Raw genomic sequence first — 22,643 nt, 5'->3', positions numbered from 1 at the left:
ATTAATAGATAATATCACCGAGATGTATGATGACACTTTCAGGTATACTGGAAGGGAGCTACAAGCGTACAAGAAAGAGTTGGTGCAACATAGACTGGTACTAAATTATCTCACCTCTATTACTGGTGGGTACTGTGTGACACTGGCCACCCAGTTCGGTGTCAAATGTTGCACGTACATTACTAATAATACGGATGACCCTAAAGAGGTTATAGACCGGAAGATGGATGAAATTTTGCAACTGAAGTGGGAATTTCAAAAGAGCCATAATTCTTCGTTATATGAGGTCGGGGAAAAGGTGGCGGGTTGGTTCTCATGGTTGAACCCAGCAAAATGGTTCTCCGGTCTGGGGGAGTGGGTACAGGAAATGATTGCGAGTGTAGGTAAGCTCCTTCTCCTTATACTGGGTGTCATCTTCCTCCCCTTTGAGGTTACCATAACAACACAACGATACCTTATACATTCCATAAGGGAGATAGCGAATACGTCATCAAAGGGGAGGATCCTCTGCTATAAAGGAAACAACGCCGCGACAGTTCGGGTTAGCCTTGAAAAAGCTAAGCGTAGTGAAACGCGCGTCGGCGATTCATGCGCTGTTCCTTTCTTTTTTCTTTTTGCTTACTTAAAAACAAATATACAAAATACATAAGAGATTTAAGATTAATAGGAAGCGGAGGACTATAGGAAGGGCGCTATATACCTTAAAACTATTCTGAGGACAAAGGCCGATAGTACATTCACGAGCTCTTACAACTAACAGTGATACTATGTAGCCTAAGCTGACATAACGGCAACATGTGTTCTAATTGAATGCTCGGAAGGCTACAGCAGGAGTTATACCAATCCTGCCACATTACATTAGTTACTCAGCACTACGATGCCCCGATGTTTAGACTACATATACATCTATGGTGTACGTTATATATAGCAATCAGTCACCTCTAATAGAGTGTATATGATAATCCATGTGAATGTTATAACCTAGCGTGACCACATATCGTAGGTGACGGCAATCACTATATTCAAGGGACCTTTGACCATAAAATAGCGTTCAGATTACGGGGAATAGCTTCCTTACTACGGAGAAGGGAGAATTTAAATTGGAGCAGTATCACTGTAACGCAATAGCAATTAGCCCATTATCTTATTAAGTCCTTACATCCTAGTAATATATGATCTATGTATCTACATAGAATACACAATCAATATATACTTTGACTGAATATATTAAGAGAAAGGACGGCGCGTACTAGCAGGGACTGCTAGTCTTAACAGTTATTCACAAATCATTTCGGTTTAATTTGTCAATTACATCTTTTAATATTTCACTACTCTACTATTTACTATTTTTGATGATTTTATTTTAATGCATATCAATAAAATTTTATATGTTTTATATTGATTCTATTCTATGAGTGCCCCATCTAAACACATTGGTTCTCTGTTGACTTGAAAAGGTTTAACATGTTAGATTATACTTACACATCATATAAAATGTAAGAAAAGTATTGGAACTTTTCTGCTCTAACTCCAAAAAGGAATGAAATTAGCAGCTCCACCATTTTGCGAGTGACAGCAATCTGACTCCATGATAGTGATGAATCTGCAGCTAACCACAGGATGTGATGACATACCATCTCTGTATTGCACACGGCACACGTCCATTAAGGCTTTTATCTTGTCGACGTCCTTTCATTGCTTTTTAGTATTTGAGTGGAAGCGTTTCAATAGTTTTCTTACATTTTAGATGGTGTATAAGTGTAAAGAACCTTAATCGGACATGTTAAATGTTAAACTCTAAAGTTTTTTGTCTATGGAAAATACACCAAATGGCCACAACATTAAAACCATTGACAAGTGAAGTGAATAACAATGATTATCTTTTTACCATGGCAACTGACAATGGGTGGGATATATTAGGCAGCAATTGAGCAGTCAGGTCTTGAAGTTGATGTGTCGAAAGCAGAAAAAATGGACAAGCTCTGAGCGACTTTGACAAGGGCCAAATTGTGACGGCTAGACGACTGGGTGAGAGCCTCTCCAAAGTAGCAGGACTTGTGGGGAGTTCGCAGTAAGCAGTGGTTAGTACCAACCAAAAGTGGTCTAAGGAAGGACAACTGGTGAACCGCCAATAGGGTAATGAGTGCCCAAGGCACATTGATGCGCATAACCCCTGTCCACCACTGAAATTGCCTACAATGGGTACATGAGCGCCAGAATTGGACAATGGAGCAATTGAAGTTTGTGGCCTGGTCCAATGAATCACGTTTTCTTTTACATCATGTGAACAGCCAGGTGCGTGTGCATAAGTTACTTGGAGAAGAGATGGCACCAGGATGCACAACTGGAAGAAAGGAAGCCGGCGGAGGCAGTGTGATGCTCTGGGTAATGTTCTGCTGGGAAATGTTGGGTTCTGGCATTCTTGTGGATATTACTTTGACACGTACCACCTACCTAAACATTGTTGCAGACCAAGTACACCCTTTCATGGCAACGGTATCCCCTGACGGCAGTGGCCTCTTTCAGCAGGATAATACTCAGCCACACTGCAAAAATTGTTCAGGAATGGTTTGACGAACATGACAAAGAGTTCAAGGTGCTGACTTGTCCTCTAAATTCCTCAGATCTCAATCTGATCAAGCATCTGCGAGATGTACTGGAAAATATCCAAGCCATGGAGGCACCACCTCACAACTTACAGGATCTGCCAAGCCATATTATATATATAAATAAATATATATATTATATATATATATATATATATATATATATATACATTATATATTACCACAATAACTGAAAATGCAATATGTATCCTTTATATAATATAACATGTACACTGCTCATGATAGATACAATTTGATGTACACATAACACATGCTATGTTACCCTGTATATAACATAAAATAGGTACAATACACATAGATCATACAATGTAAACATAGTACATGATATATTACCCTGTATATAATATAACATATAATAGGTACAATACATATGAAGTGTGTTGCACAACACAGCACCAAGATGTGACTGCTCTGTGATCTAGGGGGAACAATTTACAGTAAAAATGTGTCCTCAGTGCAGGAGAGCAGTAGTTCCTCTACTATAACATAGCTCAGAGTAATACAGGCAGCGGCGGCCATTTTCCTGTAGCCCAGATGTATTTAGTGCTAAATATACAAGGCACTGACTGTAATCCTTTACCGTATATTCTATATGCAAGGCAATCTGAGAGGTCTCATATCTAGAGTAAACACTTTATAAATATTGTGTTGCAACTTGTCCCCATGTATGAGGGTGGCGGCCATTTTCTTGTAGTACAGACTGACTATCTGTTCCTGGAGAATTATTATACTTTATATCTATAGGAAAATATAAAATGATGTCTTATTAATTATTTCTTATAACATAAATCGAATTAGTAATAATAATTTAATAACAAGAGTTACATATATATACTATTAGATTTAGAATCATCAGGGTGGACCAACGGCGGCCATTTTCTTGTAGTCTCCCAGAGACAATATTAATTTTACTTCTTATCCTCTGCCTAATCACGTGACCCTGCGGATGAGGCGGGACCCAGAGTCTTCATTCTGTATATTACATGTCATAGGTAACGTATTATGTAATATAGTGTTATTATATAGAGGGGTCTGTACAGTGATATATGGGGAGTAATAACTCCCAGCACACACTGATATGGGGTATTATTGTTATTATATAGAGGAGAGGGGTCTGTACAGTGATATATGGGGAGTAATAACTCCCAACACACACTGATATGGGGGATTATTATTATTATATAGAGGAGAGGGGTCTGTACAGTGATATATGGGGAGTAATAACTCCCAGCACACACTGATATGGGGGATTATTATTATTATATATAGGAGAGGGGACTGTACAGTGATATATGGGGAGTAATAACTCCCAGCACACACTGATATGGGGATTATTATTATTATATAGAGGAGAGGGGTCTGTACAGTGATATATGGGGAGTAATAACTCCCAGCACACACTGATATGGGGGATTATTATTATTATATATAGGAGAGGGGACTGTACAATGATATATGGGGAGTAATAACTCCCAGCACACACTGATATGGGGGGAATATTATTATTATATATAGGAGAGGGGACTGTACAGTGATATATGGGAGTAATAACTCCTAGCACACACTGATATGGGGATTATTATTATTATATAGAGGAGAGGGGACTGTACAGTGATATATGGGAGTAATAACTCCCAGCACACACTGATATGGGGGATTATTATTATTATTATATAGAGGAGAGGGGTCTGTACAGTGATATATGGGAGTAATAACTCCCAGCACACACTGATATGGGGATTATTATTATTATATAGAGGAGAGGGGGCTGTACAGTGATATATGGGAGTAATAACTCCCAGCACACACTGATATGGGGATTATTATTATTATATAGAGGGGAGGGGTCTGTACAGTGATATATGGGAGTAATAACTCCCAGCATACACTGATATGGGGATTATTATTATTATATAGAGGAGAGGGTACTGTACAGTGATATATGGGGAGTAATAACTCCCAGCACACACTGATATGGGGATTATTATTATTATATAGAGGAGAGGGGACTGTACAGTGATATATGGGGAGTAATAACTCCCAGCACACACTGATATGGGGGATTATTATTATTATATAGAGGAGAGGGGTCTGTACAGTGATATATGGGGAGTAATAACTCCCAGCACACACTGATATGGGGGATTATTATTATTATATAGAGGAGAGGGGACTGTACAGTGATATATGGGGAGTAATAACTCCCAGCACACACTGATATGGGGGATTATTATTATTATATAGAGGAGAGGAGTCTGTACAGTGATATATGTGGAGTAATAACTCCCAGCACACACTGATATGGGGGATTATTATATAGAGGAGAGGGGACTGTACAGTGATATATGGGGAGTAATAACTCCCAGCACACACTGATATGGGGGGATTATTATTATTATATAGAGGAGAGGGGTCTGTACAGTGATATATGGGGAGTAATAACTCCCAACACACACTGATATGGGGTTATTATTATTATTATATAGAGGAGAGGAGACTGTACATTGATATATGGGGAGTAATAACTCCCAGCACACACTGATATGGGGGATTATTATTATTATATAGAGGAGAGGGGTCTGTACAGTGATATATGGGGAGTAATAACTCGCAGCACACACTGATATGGGGGATTATTATTATTATTATATAGAGGAGAGGGGACTGTACAGTGATATATGGGAGTAATAACTCCCAGCACACACTGATATGGGGATTATTATTATTATATAGAGGAGAGGGGTCTGTACAGTGATATATGGGGAGTAATAACTCCCAGCACACACTGATATGGGGGATTATTATTATTATTATTATATAGAGGAGAGGGGACTGTACAGTGATATATGGGAGTAATAACTCCCAGCACACAATGATATGGGGATTTTTATTATTATATAGAGGAGAGGGTTCTGTACAGTGATATAGGGGGAGTAATAACTCCCAGCACACACTGATATGGGGGATTATTATTATTATTATATAGAGGAGAGGGGACTGTACAGTGATATATGGGGAGTAATAACTCCCAGCACACACTGATATGGGGATTATTATTATTATATAGAGGGGAGGGGTCTGTACAGTGATATATGGGAGTAATAACTCCCAGCACACACTGATATGGGGATTATTATTATTATATAGAGGGGAGGGGTCTGTACAGTGATATATGGGAGTAATAACTCCCAGCATACACTGATATGGGGATTATTATTATTATATAGAGGAGAGGGGTCTGTACAGTGATATATGGGGAGTAATAACTCCCAGCACACACTGATATGGGGGATTATTATTATTATATAGAGGAGAGGGGACTGTACAGTGATATATGGGGAGTAATAACTCCCAGCACACACTGATATGGGGGATTATTATTATTATATAGAGGAGAGGGGTCTGTACAGTGATATATGTGGAGTAATAACTCCCAGCACACACTGATATGGGGGGATTATTATATAGAGGAGAGGGGACTGTACAGTGATATATGGGGAGTAATAACTCCCAGCACACACTGATATGGGGGATTATTATTATTATATAGAGGAGAGGGGTCTGTACAGTGATATATGGGGAGTAATAACTCCCAACACACACTGATATGGGGTTATTATTATTATTATATAGAGGAGAGGAGACTGTACATTGATATATGGGGAGTAATAACTCCCAGCACACACTGATATGGGGGATTATTATTATTATATAGAGGAGAGGGGTCTGTACAGTGATATATGGGGAGTAATAACTCGCAGCACACACTGATATGGGGGATTATTATTATTATTATATAGAGGAGAGGGGACTGTACAGTGATATATGGGAGTAATAACTCCCAGCACACACTGATATGGGGATTATTATTATTATATAGAGGAGAGGGGTCTGTACAGTGATATATGGGGAGTAATAACTCCCAGCACACACTGATATGGGGGATTATTATTATTATTATTATATAGAGGAGAGGGGACTGTACAGTGATATAGGGGGAGTAATAACTCCCAGCACACACTGATATGGGGGATTATTATTATATAGAGGAGAGGGGACAGTACAGTGATATATGGGGAGTAATAACTCCCAGCACACACTGATATGGGGGATTTTTATTATTATATAGAGGAGAGGGGACTGTACAGTGATATATGGGGAGTAATAACTCCCAGCACACACTGATATGGGGATTATTATTATTATATAGAGGAGAGGGGACTGTACAGTGATATATGGGGAGTAATAACTCCCAGCACACACTGATATGGGGATTATTATTATTATATAGAGGGGTCTGTACAGTGATATATGGGGAGTAATAACTCCCAGCACACACTGATATGGGGGATTATTATTATTATTATTATATAGAGGAGAGGGGACATTACAGTGATATATGGGAGTAATAACTCCCAGCATACACTGATATGGGGATTATTATTATTATATAGAGGAGAGGGGTCTGTACAGTGATATATGGGGAGTAATAACTCCCAGCACACACTGATATGGGGGATTATTATTATTATATAGAGGAGAGGGGACTGTACAGTGATATATGGGGAGTAATAACTCCCAGCACACACTGATATGGGGGATTATTATTATTATATAGAGGAGAGGGGTCTGTACAGTGATATATGTGGAGTAATAACTGCCAGCACACACTGATATGGGGGATTATTATATAGAGGAGAGGGGACTGTACAGTGATATATGGGAGTAATAACTCCCAGCATACACTGATATGGGGTTATTATTATTATATAGAGGAGAGGGGACTGTACAGTGATATATGGGAGTAATAACTCCCAGCACACACTGATATGGGGGATTATTATTATTATTATTATATAGAGGGGACTGTACAGTGATATATGGGGAGTAATAACTCCCAACACACACTGATAAGGGGTTATTATTATTATTATATAGAGGAGAGGAGACTGTACATTGATATATGGGGAGTAATAACTCCCAGCACACACTGATATGGGGGATTATTATTATTATATAGAGGAGAGGGGTCTGTACAGTGATATATGGGGAGTAATAACTCGCAGCACACACTGATATGGGGGATTATTATTATTATTATACAGAGGAGAGGGGACTGTACAGTGATATATGGGAGTAATAACTCCCAGCACACACTGATATGGGGATTATTATTATTATATAGAGGAGAGGGGTCTGTACAGTGATATATGGGGAGTAATAACTCCCAGCACACACTGATATGGGGGGATTATTATTATTATTATTATTATTATTATTATATAGAGGAGAGGGGACTGTACAGTGATATATGGGAGTAATAACTCCCAGCACACAATGATATGGGGATTTTTATTATTATATAGAGTAGAGGGTTCTGTACAGTGATATAGGGGGAGTAATAACTCCCAGCACACACTGATATGGGGGATTATTATTATATAGAGGAGAGGGGACAGTACAGTGATATATGGGAGTAATAACTCCCAGCACACACTGATATGGGGGATTATTATTATTATATAGAGGAGAGGGGACATTACAGTGATATATGGGAGTAATAACTCCCAGCATACACTGATATGGGGATTATTATTATTATATAGAGGAGAGGGGTCTGTACAGTGATATATGGGGAGTAATAACTCCCAGCACACACTGATATGGGGATTATTATTATTATATAGAGGAGAGGGGTATGTACAGTGATATAGGGGGAGTAATAACTCCCAGCACACACTGATATGGGGATTATTATTATTATATAGAGGAGAGGGGTTTGTACATTGATATAGGGGGAGTAATAACTCCCAGCACACACTGATACTGGGGATTATTATTATTATATAGAGGAGAGATGTCTGTACAGTGATATATGGGAGTAATAACTCCCAGCACACACTGATATGGGGGATTATTATTATTTGTTATTATATAGAGGAGAGGGGTCTGTACAGTGATATATGGGGAGTAATAACTCCCAGCACACACTGATATGGGGGATTATTATTATTATTATATAGAGGAGAGGGGTCTGTACAGTGATATATGGATCATTGTTAGTATCATCTGTGTGATATTGGCATGATCTGTGTATAGAGGTCAGTGGCTATAAGGTGTGATAATGTATCGATGTAACCTAACTATGATGGTCATTGTATATCTGTGTATAGTGACAGCAAAATTATCTTGTGCTAGTTTGCTTTGGCTTTCATTGCATAAAACATATGGAATTAGCCCAATTGGCTTCAATCAATTCGGGGATTCAGTGGACTAGAATCATTTACATGTGATATAATTGTGGGCACAAATTTTATCTCTCAATTTCTGGAATGAAATTAAATCAAGACCGAACATTCCCAAATATCCATAATTACTGAGTTTGTAACTAATTTCAAATTGAACATATTGCACCACAGAGATGTCTGGGAGGACTAAGACTCCTGGCCCCGGGTACTAGTGGTTCAACCTTAAGCAATACAGCATTGTGTGACTGTCACTGAGCCGGTGTTTTAAGCTGAATCAGAGAACTTCTGAGGATCACTGAGCAGGGCTGTATGGCTGGGGGAAGAGGTTATTCACTGTTTCATTTTTAAATATGGTAATACTTTTGATGTTTATTTAGTATTATATTTATTCATAGACATCTGAGCTGTGAGGGTCCAGAGAGTCTTTATTAGACGTCATCTGAGAGTGAGACACATCCTGCATAAATCACTGATTCACTGAGGATGGACAAGGACAGGAGTCACATGACTGAGAGGATATTAAATCTCACCCTGGAGATCATCTGCCTGCTGACTGGAGAGGTGAGTAACCCTGTGATATCACTGTTATCTGTAGTAATATAACAGGATATGACTGGAGAGGTGAGGGAGTCTGTGATATCACTGTTATCTGTAGTAATATAACAGGGATATAACTGGAGAGGTGAGGGAGTCTGTGACATCACTGTTATCTGTAGTAATATAACAGGGATATAACTGTAGAGGTGAGGGAGTCTGTGACATCAATGTTATCTGTAGTAATATAACAGGATATGACTGGGGAGGTGAGGGAGTCTGTGACATCACTGTTATCTGTAGTAATATAACAGGGATATGACTGGAGAGGTGAGGGAGTCTGTGACATCACTGTTATCTGTAGTAATATAACAGGGATATGACTGGAGAGGTGAAGGAGTCTGTGACATCACTGTTATCTGTAGTAATATAACAGGGTTATGACTGGAGAGGTGAGGGAGTCTGTGACATCACTGTTATCTGTCGTAATATAACAGGATATAACTGGAGAGGTGAGGGAGTCTGTGACATCACTGTTATCTGTAGTAATATAACAGGATATGACTGGAGAGGTGAGGGAGTCTGTGACATCACTGTTATCTGTAGTAATATAGAGGTGAGGGAATCTGGGAATGTCACAGAGCCTTTTAGAAATACAAGGCCATATTCCTATACTATTTAGTTCGTAAGGAGTGTATATTTGCATGTAGCCAGCAGTATTACGTGTGGTCATTTTGTGATGTCCTCTATAGAATCAGTTCTATTATAAATATTAAATCATATTGCTCACTTTGTGTTTCTGTATTAAATATACAGTGATATGGCCTTGTAGGCGTTACACCAGGCATTTCCTATCACTGTCAGGAACCCCAACAGCCAGCAACGCAAAACCCGGAGTCTACTCAGAAGTCTGTTTTTTGCTGGAGCCCCTAGTGGTGGGGACAGACTTGGCCGCAGACAGCTAAGGGTCGTGAGTTGCGAACTGACTGAGGAGAACCCAGCGAAGGCGTAAAGGAGCAATTAGCAGGGTGAATCCAGGCAAGGGTCGAGGGCCGGCAGCAGACAGAATATCCAGTACACAAAACCGAGGTCAGAGGTCTTTCAGCGCACGTTTGAAGGAGCACAGAGTAGGAGAGAGGCGGATGGAACGAGGGAGGTCATTCCAGTGAAGGGGGACTGCACGGGAAAAGTCTTGGATTCTGGAGTGTGAAGAAGTGATAAGAGAGGAGGAGAGGCGGCGATCATTGGCTGAGCGCAGGGAGCGGGCAGGAGTGTGTATGGAGAGGAGGTTAGAGATGTAGGGGGCAGTAGAGTGGGAGAGAGCCTTGTATGTGGTGGTGAGGAGTTTGTAGAGGATTCTATAGGGGAAGGGAAGCCAGTGTAGGGCGAGGCAGAGAGGGGAGGCAGAGGAGGAGCGGCGTGAGAGGAAGATGAATCTTGCGGCTGCATTGAGTACAGATCGGAGGGGGGAGAGATGTGAGTGGGGGAGGCCAGTGAGGAGGAGGTTGCAGTAATCCAGGCGGGAGATGATGAGTGCATGGATGATAGTCTTGGCAGCATCCCGAGAGAGAAAGGGATGGATGCGGGCGATGTTGCGAAGTTGGAAGCGACAGGCTTGGGCAAGGGAGTGAATATGGGGGGCAAAAGAGAGAGAGGAGTCGAGGGTGACACCCAGACAACGGCGTTGGGTGACAGAGGAGATGGTGGTGCCGTTGACGACAAAAGAGAGGTTATCGTGGGATGGGAGTCTGGACGGAGGAAAGACAATGAGTTCCGTTTTAGAGATATTGATTTTGAGAAAACGCGCAGACATCCAGGAGGAGATGGCGGAGAGGCAGTCGGATACCCGAGCGAGGAGGGTGGAAGAAAGATTGGGGAGGAGATGTAGAGTTGAATGTCGTCAGCATAAAGGTGATACTGAAGACCGAAGGAGGAGATGAGAGCACCAAGGGAGGAAGTGTAGAGCGAAAATAGTAGAGGGCCGAGAACAGAGCCCTGCGGGACTCCTACAGGGTGAGGGTAGGGGGAGGAGCCGGACGTGCATACAGAGAAGGAGCGGTTAGCGAGGTATGTGGTGAACCAGGCGTGGACAGATCCAGAGAGGCCGAAGGAGAGAAGAGTTTGCAGCAGGAGGGGGTGGTCCACGGTGTCAAAGGCTGCGGAGAGATCAAGGAGGATTAGTAGGGAGAAGTGACCCTTGGATTTAGCCGATAGGAGGTCGTTAGTAACCTTGGCCAGGGCAGTTTTGGTGGAGTGAAGAGGACGGTAGCCAGATTGGAGGGGGTCGAGAAGAGAAAAGTCCGAGAGGTGTCTGGCGTGTCTTGTTTCTGCAGATCTAGAATACACAGACTTACTCTTTTGGCATTGGTAAACCATAGGAATCCCTAGGACTAGCATGAATACCTCACCTATAGTGTAATGCGGCGGTTCCCAAACTGCTTTCACAGGGGTGCCGCGATCGCCCTCGAAAAAAAACTAAAAAAAAAAAACTTACCCATCGTCCAGCGTCCAGCGCCAGATCGTCCTCCACACTGACTGCCGGGCGTGACGTCATCATGTCCGGCAGCCTCAGTGAGGAGCTGCAGCAGAGAAGACGTCAGGGAAGAAGGTAAGTAAAGGAAGTGAAGGGGGCACTGAGAGACACTGAAGGGGGACACAGAGAGGCTGAAGGGGGACACAGAGAGGCTGAAGGGGGACACAGAGAGGCTGAAGGGGGACACAGAGAGGCTGAAGGGGGACACAGAGAGGCTGAAGGGGGACACAGAGAAGCTGAAGGGGGATAGAGAGACTAAAGGGGACAGAGAGACACTGAAGGGAGACACAGAGAGGTTGAAGGGAGACACAGAGAGGCTGAAGGGGACAGAGACACTGAAGGGGGACACAGAGACGCTGAAGGGCACTGAGAGACACTGAAGGGGGACAGAGAGACACTGAAGGGAGACACAAAGAGGCTGAAGGAGACAGAGACACTGAAGGGAGACACAGAGAGGCTGAAGGGGACAGAGAGACACTGAAAGGAGACACAGAGAGGCTGAAGGGGACAGAGAGACACTGAAGGGAGACACAGAGAGGCTGAAGGGGACAGAGAGACACTGAAGGCGGAGACACTGAAGGGACACACAGGCTGAAGGGGGCACAGAGCGACAGGCTGAAGAGGGCACAGAGCGACAGGCTGAAGAGGGCACAGAGCGACAGGCTGAAGAGGGCACAGAGCGACAGGCTGAAGGAGGGGCACAGAGCGACAGGCTAAAGGAGGGGGACAGAGAGACAGGCTGAAGGAGGGGGACAGAGAGACAGGCTGAAGGAGGGGGACAGAGAGACAGGCTGAAGGAGGGGGACAGAGAGACAGGCTGAAGGAGGGGGACAGAGAGACAGGCTGAAGGAGGGGGACAGAGAGACAGGCTGAAGGAGGGGGACAGAGAGACAGGCTGAAGGAGGGGGACAGAGAGACAGGCTGAAGGAGGGGGACAGAGAGACAGGCTGAAGTAGGGGGACAGAGAGACACGCTGAAGGAGGGGGGCAGAGAGACACACTTAAGGAGGGAGCAGAGAGACACGCTGAAGGAGGGGGGGCAGAGAGACACGCTGAAGGAGGGGGGGCAGAGAGACACGCTGAAGTAGGGGGGGCAGAGAAACACGCTGAAGGAGGGGGACAGAGAGACAGGCTGAAGTAGGGGGACAGAGAGACACGCTGAAGGAGGGGGGGCAGAGAGACACGCTGAAGTAGGGGGGGCAGAGAAACACGCTGAAGGAGGTGGACAGAGAGACATGCTGAAGGAGGGGGGCAGAGAGAGATGCTGAAGGAGGGGGACACAGAGAGATGCTGAAGGAGGGGGACAGAGAGATGCTGAAGGAGGGGGACAGAGAGAGACGCTGAAGGAGGGGGACAGAGAGAGACGCTGAAGGGGGGAGGGCAGAGAGACACTGAAGGAGGGGGATAGAGAGACACTGAAGAAGGGGGACAGAGAGACACACTGAAGGGGGATCAGAGACACTGAAGAAGGGGGACAGAGAGACACGGTGAAGGAGGGACAGACAAGCAGGAGGAGGGAAGAGAGAGACACTGAAGGAGGGGGATAGAGAGACACTGAAGGAGGGGGACAGAGAGAGACACTGAAGGAGGGGGACAGAGAGAGACGCTGAAGGAGGGGGACAGAGAGAGACGCTGAAGGGGGGAGGGCAGAGAGACACTGAAGGAGGGGGATAGAGAGACACTGAAGAAGGGGGACAGAGAGACACACTGAAGGGGGATCAGAGACACTGAAGAAGGGGGACAGAGAGACACGGTGAAGGAGGGACAGACAAGCAGGAGGAGGGAAGAGAGAGACACTGAAGGAGGGGGATAGAGAGACACTGAAGGAGGGGGACAGAGAGAGACACTGAAGGAGGGGGACAGAGAGAGACACTGAAGGAGGGGGACAGAGAGACACGGTGAAGGAGGGACAGAGACAAGCAGGAGGAGGGAAGAGAGAGACACTGAAGAAGGGGGATAGAGAGACACTGAAGGAGGGGATAGAGAGACACTGAAGGAGGGGGGCAGAGAGAGACACTGAAGGAGGAGGGAAGAGAGACACTGAAGGAGGGGGATAGAGAGAGACACTGAAGGAGGAGGGCAGAGAGACACTGAAGGAGGGGGATAGAGAGACATGCTGAAGGAGGGGGGCAGAGAGACACGCTAAAGGAGGGGGACAGAGAGAGACGCTGAAGGAGGGGGATAGAGAGACACTGAAGGAGGGGGATAGAGAGACACTGAAGGAGGGGGGCAGAGAGAGACACTGAAGGAGGGGGGCAGAGAGAGACACTGAAGGAGGGGGGCAGAGAGAGACACTGAAGGAGGGGGGCAGAGAGAGACACTGAAGGAGGGGGGCAGAGAGAGACACTGAAGGAGGGGGGCAGAGAGAGACACTGAAGGAGGAGGGCAGAGACACGCTGAAGGAGGGGGACAGAGAGAGACACTGAAGGACGGGGACAGAGACACGCTGAAGGAGGGGGACAAAGAGACGCTGAAGGACGGGGACAGAGAGAGAGACGCTGAAGGAGGGGGACAGAGAGAGAGACACTGAAGGAGGGGGGCAGAGAGACACTGAAGGAGGGGGGCAGAGAGACACTGAAGGAGGGGGGCAGAGAGACACTGAAGGAGGGGGGCAGATAGACACTAAAGGAGGGGGATAGAGAGATACACTGAAGGAGGAGGGCAGATAGACGCTGAAGGAGGGGGACAGAGAGACGCTGAAGGAGGGGGACAGAGAGACGCTGAAGGAGGGGGACAGAGAGACGCTGAAGGAGGGGGACAGAGACACTGAAGGAGGAGGGCAGAGAGAGACACTAAAGGAGGGGGATAGAGAGACACTGAAGGAGGGGGACAGTGAGAGACACTGAAGGAGGAGGGCAGAGAGAGACACTAAAGGAGGGGGATAGATAGACACTGAAGGAGGGGGGCAGAGAGACACGCTGAAGGGGGGTCAGAGACACTGAAGAAGGGGGACACAGTGACACGCTGAAGGGGGGACAGAGACTCACTGAAGGGGGGGACAGAGAGAGACACTGAAGGAGGAGGGCAGAGAGACACTGAAGGAGGAGGGCAGAGACACGCTGAAGGAGGGGGACAGAGAGACACTGAAGGGGGGGACAGAGAGAGACACTGAAGGAGGGGGATAGAGAGACACTGAAGGAGAGGGATAGAGAGACGCTGAAGGAGGGGGACAGAGAGAGACGCTGAAGGAGGGGGACAGAGAGAGACGCTGAAGGAGGGGGACAGAGAGAGACGCTGAAGGAGGGGGACAGAGAGAGACGCTGAAGGAGGGGGACAGAGAGAGACGCTGAAGGAGGGGGACAGAGAGAGAGACGCTGAAGGAGGGGGACAGAGAGACACTGAAGGAGGGGGGCAGAGAGACACTGAAGGAGGGGGATAGAGAGACACTGAAGGAGGGGGATAGAGAGACACTGAAGGAGGGGGATAGAGAGAGACACTAAAGGAGGGGGATAGAGAGACACTGAAGGAGGGGGACAGAGAGACACTGAAGGAGGAGGGCAGAGACACGCTGAAGGAGGGGGACAGAGAGACACTGAAGGGGGGGACAGAGAGGGACACTGAAGGAGGGGGATAGAGAGACACTGAAGGAGGGGGATAGAGAGGGACACTGAAGGAGAGGGATAGAGAGACACTGAAGGAGGGGGAAAAAGAGATGCTGAAGGACGGGGACAGAGAGATGCTGAAGGAGGGGGACAGAGAGAGACGCCGATGGAGGGGGGCAGAGAGACACTGAAGGAGGGGGGCAGAGAGACACTGAAGGAGGAGGGAAGAGAGAGACACTGAAGGAGGGGGATAGAGAGAGACACTGAAGGAGGAGGGCAGATAGACGCTGAAGGACGGGGACAGAGAGACGCTGAAGGAGGGGGACAGAGAGACGCTGAAGGAGGGGGACAGAGAGACGCTGAAGGAGGGGGACAGAGAGACACGCTGAAGGGGGGTCAGAGACACTGAAGAAGGGGGACACAGTGACACGCTGAAGGGGGGACAGACACGCTGAAGGGGGGACAGAGACTCACTGAAGGGGGGGACAGAGAGAGTCACTGAAGGGGGGGACAGAGAGAGACACTGAAGGAGGAGGGAAGAGAGAGACACTGAAGGAGGGGGATAGAGAGAGACACTGAAGAAGGAGGGCAGAGAGACACTGAAGGAGGGGGATAGAGAGACACTGAAGGAGGGTGGCAGAGAGAGAGACTGAAGTAGGAGGGCAGAGAGACGCTGAAGGACGGGGACAGAAAGATGCCGAAGGAGGGGGGCAGAGAGACACTAAAGGAGGGGGATAGAGAGACACTAAAGGAGGGGGATAGAGAGACACTGCTGAAGGGGGGTCAGAGTGTGAGCTGATGAAGAGGGACACAGAGTGTGAGATGGCGAAAAGGGGGACACAGGGTGTGAGATGGCGAAGAGGGGGACACAGGGTGTGAGATGGCGAAGAGGTGGACATAGGGTGTGAGATGGCGAAGAGGGGGACACTGGGTGTGAGAGGGCGAAGGGGATACAGAGTGATATGATAAAGGGGCACAATGTGATGGTGAAGAGGTCTAAATACATCTTACTACTTAAAAAACGGGACTACCCGGTAATTATTTTTGCTTAGGGGTGCCTTGGAAAAATTATGATGACCCTAAGGGTGCCTCAAGCTGAGAAAGTTTGGGAACTACTGGTGTAATAGATAATAAAACACGGTCTCCTATATTGCCAATCTTAAAGCTGATATCCAAGCAAAGTATGGGGTGAGCACAGGCATGCTATGGGAATGAAAACACACGTACTGAATGTACAGTCATAATGTGTACTAGGGCAGACCCTCTAGGGAGACATGGGGATAATACAGTATCGTTCTGGATTAGGATTTTAATTATTATAATAAAATAGATTTTATTTGTATGCTTATTATTTCGGACCTCAGAGTATGGGCTAATTTGTAGATTTAGGGGTAAATCTCTTACTTACATTTTCATCTGTATAGATCCAATTACAACTATTGTTATACGGTTATTGTTATACGGTTATTGTTATACGGTTATTGTTATATGGTTATTGTTATACGGTTATTGTTATACGGTTATTGTTATACGGTTATTGTTATACGCTGTGCCTCATGTAGTTAGTATCGGTTATTTTCCCTTATTTATCTGTATTTGATTATACTACAGAGAGAGCACTCTCTTATTTTATTACATGTATAATTATATTTGTGATCATCATGATAATGATCATTATATAATTATTAGACATGGAGGTGGATATGGATTAAATATAACTTAACATCTGCATATCTCTAAAATATAAATACTATGATTTCTCTTGTGCGGGGTGTTACTAAACACGTTTCCTGTGTTTCCTATATGCACTGTCTGGTAGAGTATATATAGCGCTTCCCTCACCTGCTATCTCCAGTGGGCGGCCATTCTGTGTCCTGTGTGTACAGCCAGCTCTGACTCCCACGTCATCTCACTGTACACTGCTCTGTAGACCAGGTGATTCATCTGTGTGGGCCGCCCATAGACAGAGGATACAGAACATGGACCACTGAAGATAGCAGGAGAGATAAGTGCTCTATACGCTCCACTTTACTGTATATAGGAGTTGTATTTTAAACTAGACTGTTAGCCCCTGAAAATAACAACTCTAAATAGGTGGATTTCTCTGGGCTACTTTTGGGGGACACCGGGGTCTTTGGGGTATAGAGTAGGGGACAGGCGAACTGGCACTTTAACAAACTCTGTTTACTATCCCAAACTCCTCCCCCTCTATTGCCCACTTCCTGTTCGGTTCAGTTCAGTTTAAGTGACCGGTGAAACGTGCTGTGTTTGGGCTGTACTGCAGCCCTTTTCTGTTTATTTAGTTTCTATTTCATTTTTTTATTGCATCGGCGGGATCTTCCTCATGTTCAATGGCTGCCGGTGGCTCATAGAGCCGCGTCCGCAGCTGTCAATCATGGTGCCTGGGTAATAACGGCCGTGCCCTGCCTGGGGAGGGGGATTTGAGGTGGCGTGGATGTACCTCCGCTGCTGCACCCACTCTTCCAACGCTGATTTCACCCTCCAAGGAGCCGGGCAGAGTTGCCGCAGGCTGTGCCCGTCCTCCATAGCAGCAGCAGGAGTGCAGCCTCTGCACCACTGCGTGTTGGAAGGATGGCAGAGGGGTGGGTAAAAAACGTGGTGTGTCCTCTAGGTGGCTGCCAATCCAGTGCTGGGCCCCCGGGGGAGGTGTTTCTTGCCTCTCATGCACCTCCTTGGTGGTCTCTCAATCCTCTTGTGCAGACACCAGAATAAGCAGCTATTATGCGGCTGCAGCTTCTCCCTTTTTCTGTCCCTTATCCTGAAAGGAAACGGGTTGGGGGTGCTTTTGTTTTCTCAGGGTCTTGTCCCTTAGATTGTGGGGGCTACTTGGAGCTGTATTGCAGTTTCACATTCTGTACTTGTGTGCTGCTTGTCTTACTCACTGTTTTTTCACTGAGTTTATTTGACAGTTTTATTCTGTGTTTTGTCCCATCTGTTAACATGTCAGATAAGGGAAATCCCTGCGGGTAAGGCTGGGGTGAGTCTTATGTTGAAGTTCACCTGTGCCGCCCGTAATGTTAAGTCAGTCGTGGACACCTTGTGTGCAACCTGCCAGTCTGGTGATTGCATGCCATGTGCTCTGGGGGTTCTAGTTCCAGCTTAGCAGAGCCTGCCTGGGCTTGGTTACTGACTAATACAGTGGCTGAACTTGCCTTGTTGGTGTGGTCTCGGCCTGTGGGCGGTCTTTCTCCTATTCCCTCTGCCTTTGTTGCCAGTGGATTGGAGTCTGTCTGGGTTTGCTGAGCCAGGGTGCGGCTGGACCTGTGGCAGTGGATCCTGAAGAACCGGCTTTGGTATGGGGACTTGCATCCTCGGTACAGGGTTTGGTTTCTGTCTCCTCCTGCTTAGAGAGGATGTTGCAGTCCACTACTCCATCCTCATATTGTAAGCGCACCCCTGCAGGGACATGAGTCAGATTCTTACTGTTTTTCACTGGAGGAGGGCGAATTGGTGGCTGGATCTGATGGCAATTCTTCTTCCATTGTGGAGAAAGTTCATCCAGATCATTAGAATGTGGATGATTCGATACTTGCGATGCATCAGGTAATGGAGATTGCTGACGCATCAGTCCCTAAGGCTGCGGAGCCCTCTCTTTTTACGTGAAAGACAAAACGATCTTTGTCTTTTCCCTCATCTTCTCAATTGGAAGATTTGATGAGTGAACCTTGGTCTTCATCGGATCGTAAGTTCCGGGTGTCCCGTCCACTTCGGTCACGTTATCCTTTTTCCCCTGAGGTTCTTGCAAAATGTGAGTCTCCTCCACGGGTTGACGCTCAAGTTGCAATGCTCATAAGGGTTACTACCATTCCTCTTCCCAGTGCTGATAGTGCTGTAAAGTTGAGTTCGTCCTTAAATCCATTTTTGTGGTGACGGGGGCCTCCTTGTGGACTGTTTTGTTGGCCTTGTGGGTCAGTAAGGCTGTAAAACGCTGGTTTGAACATCTATCTGAGGGTTTGATGACCGGGGGACTTTCTTCTGAATTGTTTCCCTTTGTGGAACAAATTCAGAGAGCTACAGATATCTTGGGGGAGGCGGTCCTGGACGTGGGCCTGATATCTGTCTCTGCTGTGTCAGCACATCGGACTCTCTGGCTTAAGTCCTGGTTGTCATGCCTGAGAATTTGTCTGTACCCGGACTGGGTTGTGTCTCTTGAAGTGAACTGGTGGCAATGTGCAAGAAGCAGGCTGGCTTGATTAGGTTCCTTTGCATGAGAGGGAAAGAACTGGTGCAGGTGGTGGTTGCTGAGAGTTCAGGAAATTGTTAAATATGAATGGCACTGAAGACTGGCAAGAAGTCAAGAGTAGCAAGGCAGTGATCAGATTAGTAGGAGAGACCAGGCTGTAACCGAATTGTTGGACCAGACTGGAACCGGAATGCTGGCTGCACTATCTGGGCAGAACAATATAAAGTGCAGACTGCTAGAAACCAGGTTGGCGTCTTAAGGAATCAATGTTGCACTGGCAACAGGTTAGGGCTCCAAGAAGTTCTTTTATAGTAACTGCTATCCGCTGCTTGGAGGCTGCTGTTAGCTGAGCTGAAGCAGCACTCTGACTGGCTGAGAGGGATCAGGTGACTAGATCCAAGATTGCGGTGGTTTTGCAGGGAAATCTGGAGTGGAGACTGCTGTCCCCTGATTGGAGGCTGTGGTCAGCTGAACTGAAGCAGCACTCTGACTAGCTGAGAGAGATTAGAGAGAGCAGGTGACTGAATCCAAGATGGCAGCGCCCATGCACTAGTTTTGGAGGGACCTATAGAGTGCAGACAGGTCTGAGAGATCCGAGACCAGCAGAGCCTGCGGACTGTTGGGACAGCTTAGAAAGACAGCAGAGAAGTAAGTAACAGGACCTGAGGGCCTGGAGTGTGGCACTGGGAGGCTGATGCCGAGTCTAAAAAGGCTTTTGAAATGATTCCTTTTTCTAGGAGTGTTTTGTTTGGCCCTCAGCTTGACACCATTATAAGTCAGGCAACAGGTGTAAAAAGTACTTTTCTCCCCATCAGTGCTTCCAAGCCGAAGATGTCTAGGTTTCGTTCCTTTCGCTTTTCCAGCATGTATTGAAATCAGTACTCTGCGGGTCAGTCCTCCAGAGGTCAGTCATCAGCACCCAGGGGTGGTCTGCAGTGTAGATGTCAGAACAGCTCAGTTCAGCGTCCGGTGGCAAAGATAGCAGACAAACAGTCGCCGTGATGAGCAATCTTTAAACAAAATGGAGTCTTTGCATTCGATGCTTCACAGTATGGAACAGGCGGAGTTCATGATGGCTCTAGACATCAAATTTTCCTATCTGCATGTTCCCATCTGGGAGGGTCATCAGTCTCTCCTCAGGTTTGTGGTTCAGTCAGAGCACTGCCAATTTCAGGTTCTTCCTTTTGGTCTGGCCACTACTTCGCATGTCTTTACCAAGTTCATGGTGATCATCGCTGTGCTGTTGCGGTCCAAGGGGATCACGATCATCCGTTACCTGGATGATCTTCTTCTGAATGCAGAGTCTCTGGCGGTACTCATGTCTCATATCCAGGTAGTTACCCAGACTGTGTAATCCCACGGTTGGATTCTCAACTTCCAAAAATCCAAGTTGACCCCATCACAGCAGTTGATCTTTTTGGGACTGTTGTTCGACAACTGACGATAGATCTCTTTTGGCTGCCAAACAGACCTCAGTGCATTTCAGCATGAGAGTTCTGGGCAAGATGGCATCGACTTACGAGGCGGTCCAGTTTGCTCAGTTTCATGCACAGGAGTTCCAGTTGGAACTTCTCTTGAAATGGAACAAATACCATCTGAATATGTCCGGCCAGGTATTCCGTCTTTCTTATCGTGTGGATCAGTCGCTCCTTTGGTGGCTGTAGAAACAAAATCTCTGCATGGTTCGTCCATTCTCGCTCTGGGATTGGACCTTGATCACAACGGATGCCAATCTTTCAGGGTTGGGGTGCTGTCTGTCTTCACGCTCTGTTTCAGGGTCTTTGGACTCTGAAGGAATCCAAACTTCCAATCAATATGTTGGAACTGCGGGCAGTGTTCTGCGCTCTGATCAGCGTGCAACGTTTGCTGTAGGGAAGGGCGGTGAAATTTCAGTCGGACAATGCCACGGCGATGGCATACGTCAATCACCAGAGTGGCACCAAGAATCGCTTGCTCATGTTTTCCTATTTTCTCAGCAGGCAGACACTGCATCTCGCGAATGGTCCCTCCATCTGGAGGTGTTTCGCCAATTGGTGGACAGGTGGGGTAAACCGGACATCGACATGATGGTGTCTTGGTTGAACCCCAAGGTCCGCCTCTTCTGTTCCCGTGCAAGGGATCCTCTGAGATCCTCTCAGTAGATGCCATGTCCGTCCCTTGGTGGTACCGTTTGTTTTATCTGTTCCCTCTGGTTTCCGAGGGGGTTGAAGAAGGTAAAGAGAGAGGATGTTCCAGTTCTTCTAGTGGTACCGGATTGACCTTGGTGGGCCTGGTACACCGACGTTTCTCCATAGCAGGGGGTCGGTCATGGCGTCTGCAGCTACGCCCGGACCTCTTAACTCAAGGACCCTTGTGTCATCTCGGTTTGGCTCATCTGGCTTTAACAGAGTGGCTGTTGAAGCCATGATCCTTGGAGCTAAGGGTTTGTCTAAGCATAGTACAAACCATGCTTCGGGCTCGGAAACCGGGTTCAGACAAAATATATCTTCGGGTCTGGAGGACATATATTGCCTGCTGTGAAAAGAAGAGGTTTCCTTTGTCTTCTTTTTGATTGTCCAGTTTGCTTACATTCTTGCAAGACGGACTGGACACTTATTTGGGTCTCAGTTCTCCTAATGGTCAGGTGTCGGCCCTTTTTGTCTTCTTTCAAAGAAGACTTGCTGTAATGGCTGATGTGCAATCCTTCATTCAGGCGGTGCTTCATGTGCAACCTCTGTATGTTCCTCCGTTAGCGCCTTGGGATTTAAATTTGGTGTTGAATGTTTTGCAGCATCACCTTTTGAAGCCTTGGTTATGGTTGATTTCAAATTTCAAACTTGGAAGACTGTCTTCCTTTTGGCCATTTCTACGGCAACAAGGGTTTCAGAGCTTGCAGCCTTATCTTGCAAGCCTCCTCTTCTTGTTTTTCATGAAGATAGGACGGTTCTTAAGACCAAACCTTCATTCCTCCCTAGAG

General features: G+C 46.2%; 2 protein-coding genes across 18 annotated transcripts in view; one reads left to right on the top strand and one right to left on the bottom strand.

Annotated features, from left to right (window-relative positions):
* The window catches only part of LOC142160072 (uncharacterized), a 1,559,230-nt gene that overhangs the window by 982,251 nt on the left and 554,336 nt on the right, over positions 1-22,643 (bottom strand). The gene's annotated exons all lie outside the window — the stretch shown is intronic.
* LOC142160116 (uncharacterized) overlaps positions 3,568-22,643 on the top strand; it is a 31,655-nt gene continuing 12,579 nt past the window's right edge. For both annotated transcript variants that reach the window (XM_075215078.1, XM_075215077.1), the window contains exons 1-2: positions 3,568-3,619; positions 9,271-9,436. In XM_075215078.1, the coding sequence (XP_075071179.1) occupies positions 9,359-9,436 (78 nt within the window). In that variant the 5' untranslated portion in view covers positions 3,568-3,619; positions 9,271-9,358. The remainder of the gene's footprint in view (positions 3,620-9,270; positions 9,437-22,643) is intronic.

Source organism: Mixophyes fleayi, chromosome 6 (genome assembly GCF_038048845.1).
Source record: "Mixophyes fleayi isolate aMixFle1 chromosome 6, aMixFle1.hap1, whole genome shotgun sequence".
Classification (NCBI taxonomy): Eukaryota; Metazoa; Chordata; class Amphibia; order Anura; family Limnodynastidae; genus Mixophyes; species Mixophyes fleayi.
This window is presented reverse-complemented; position numbering and strand designations above follow the sequence as displayed.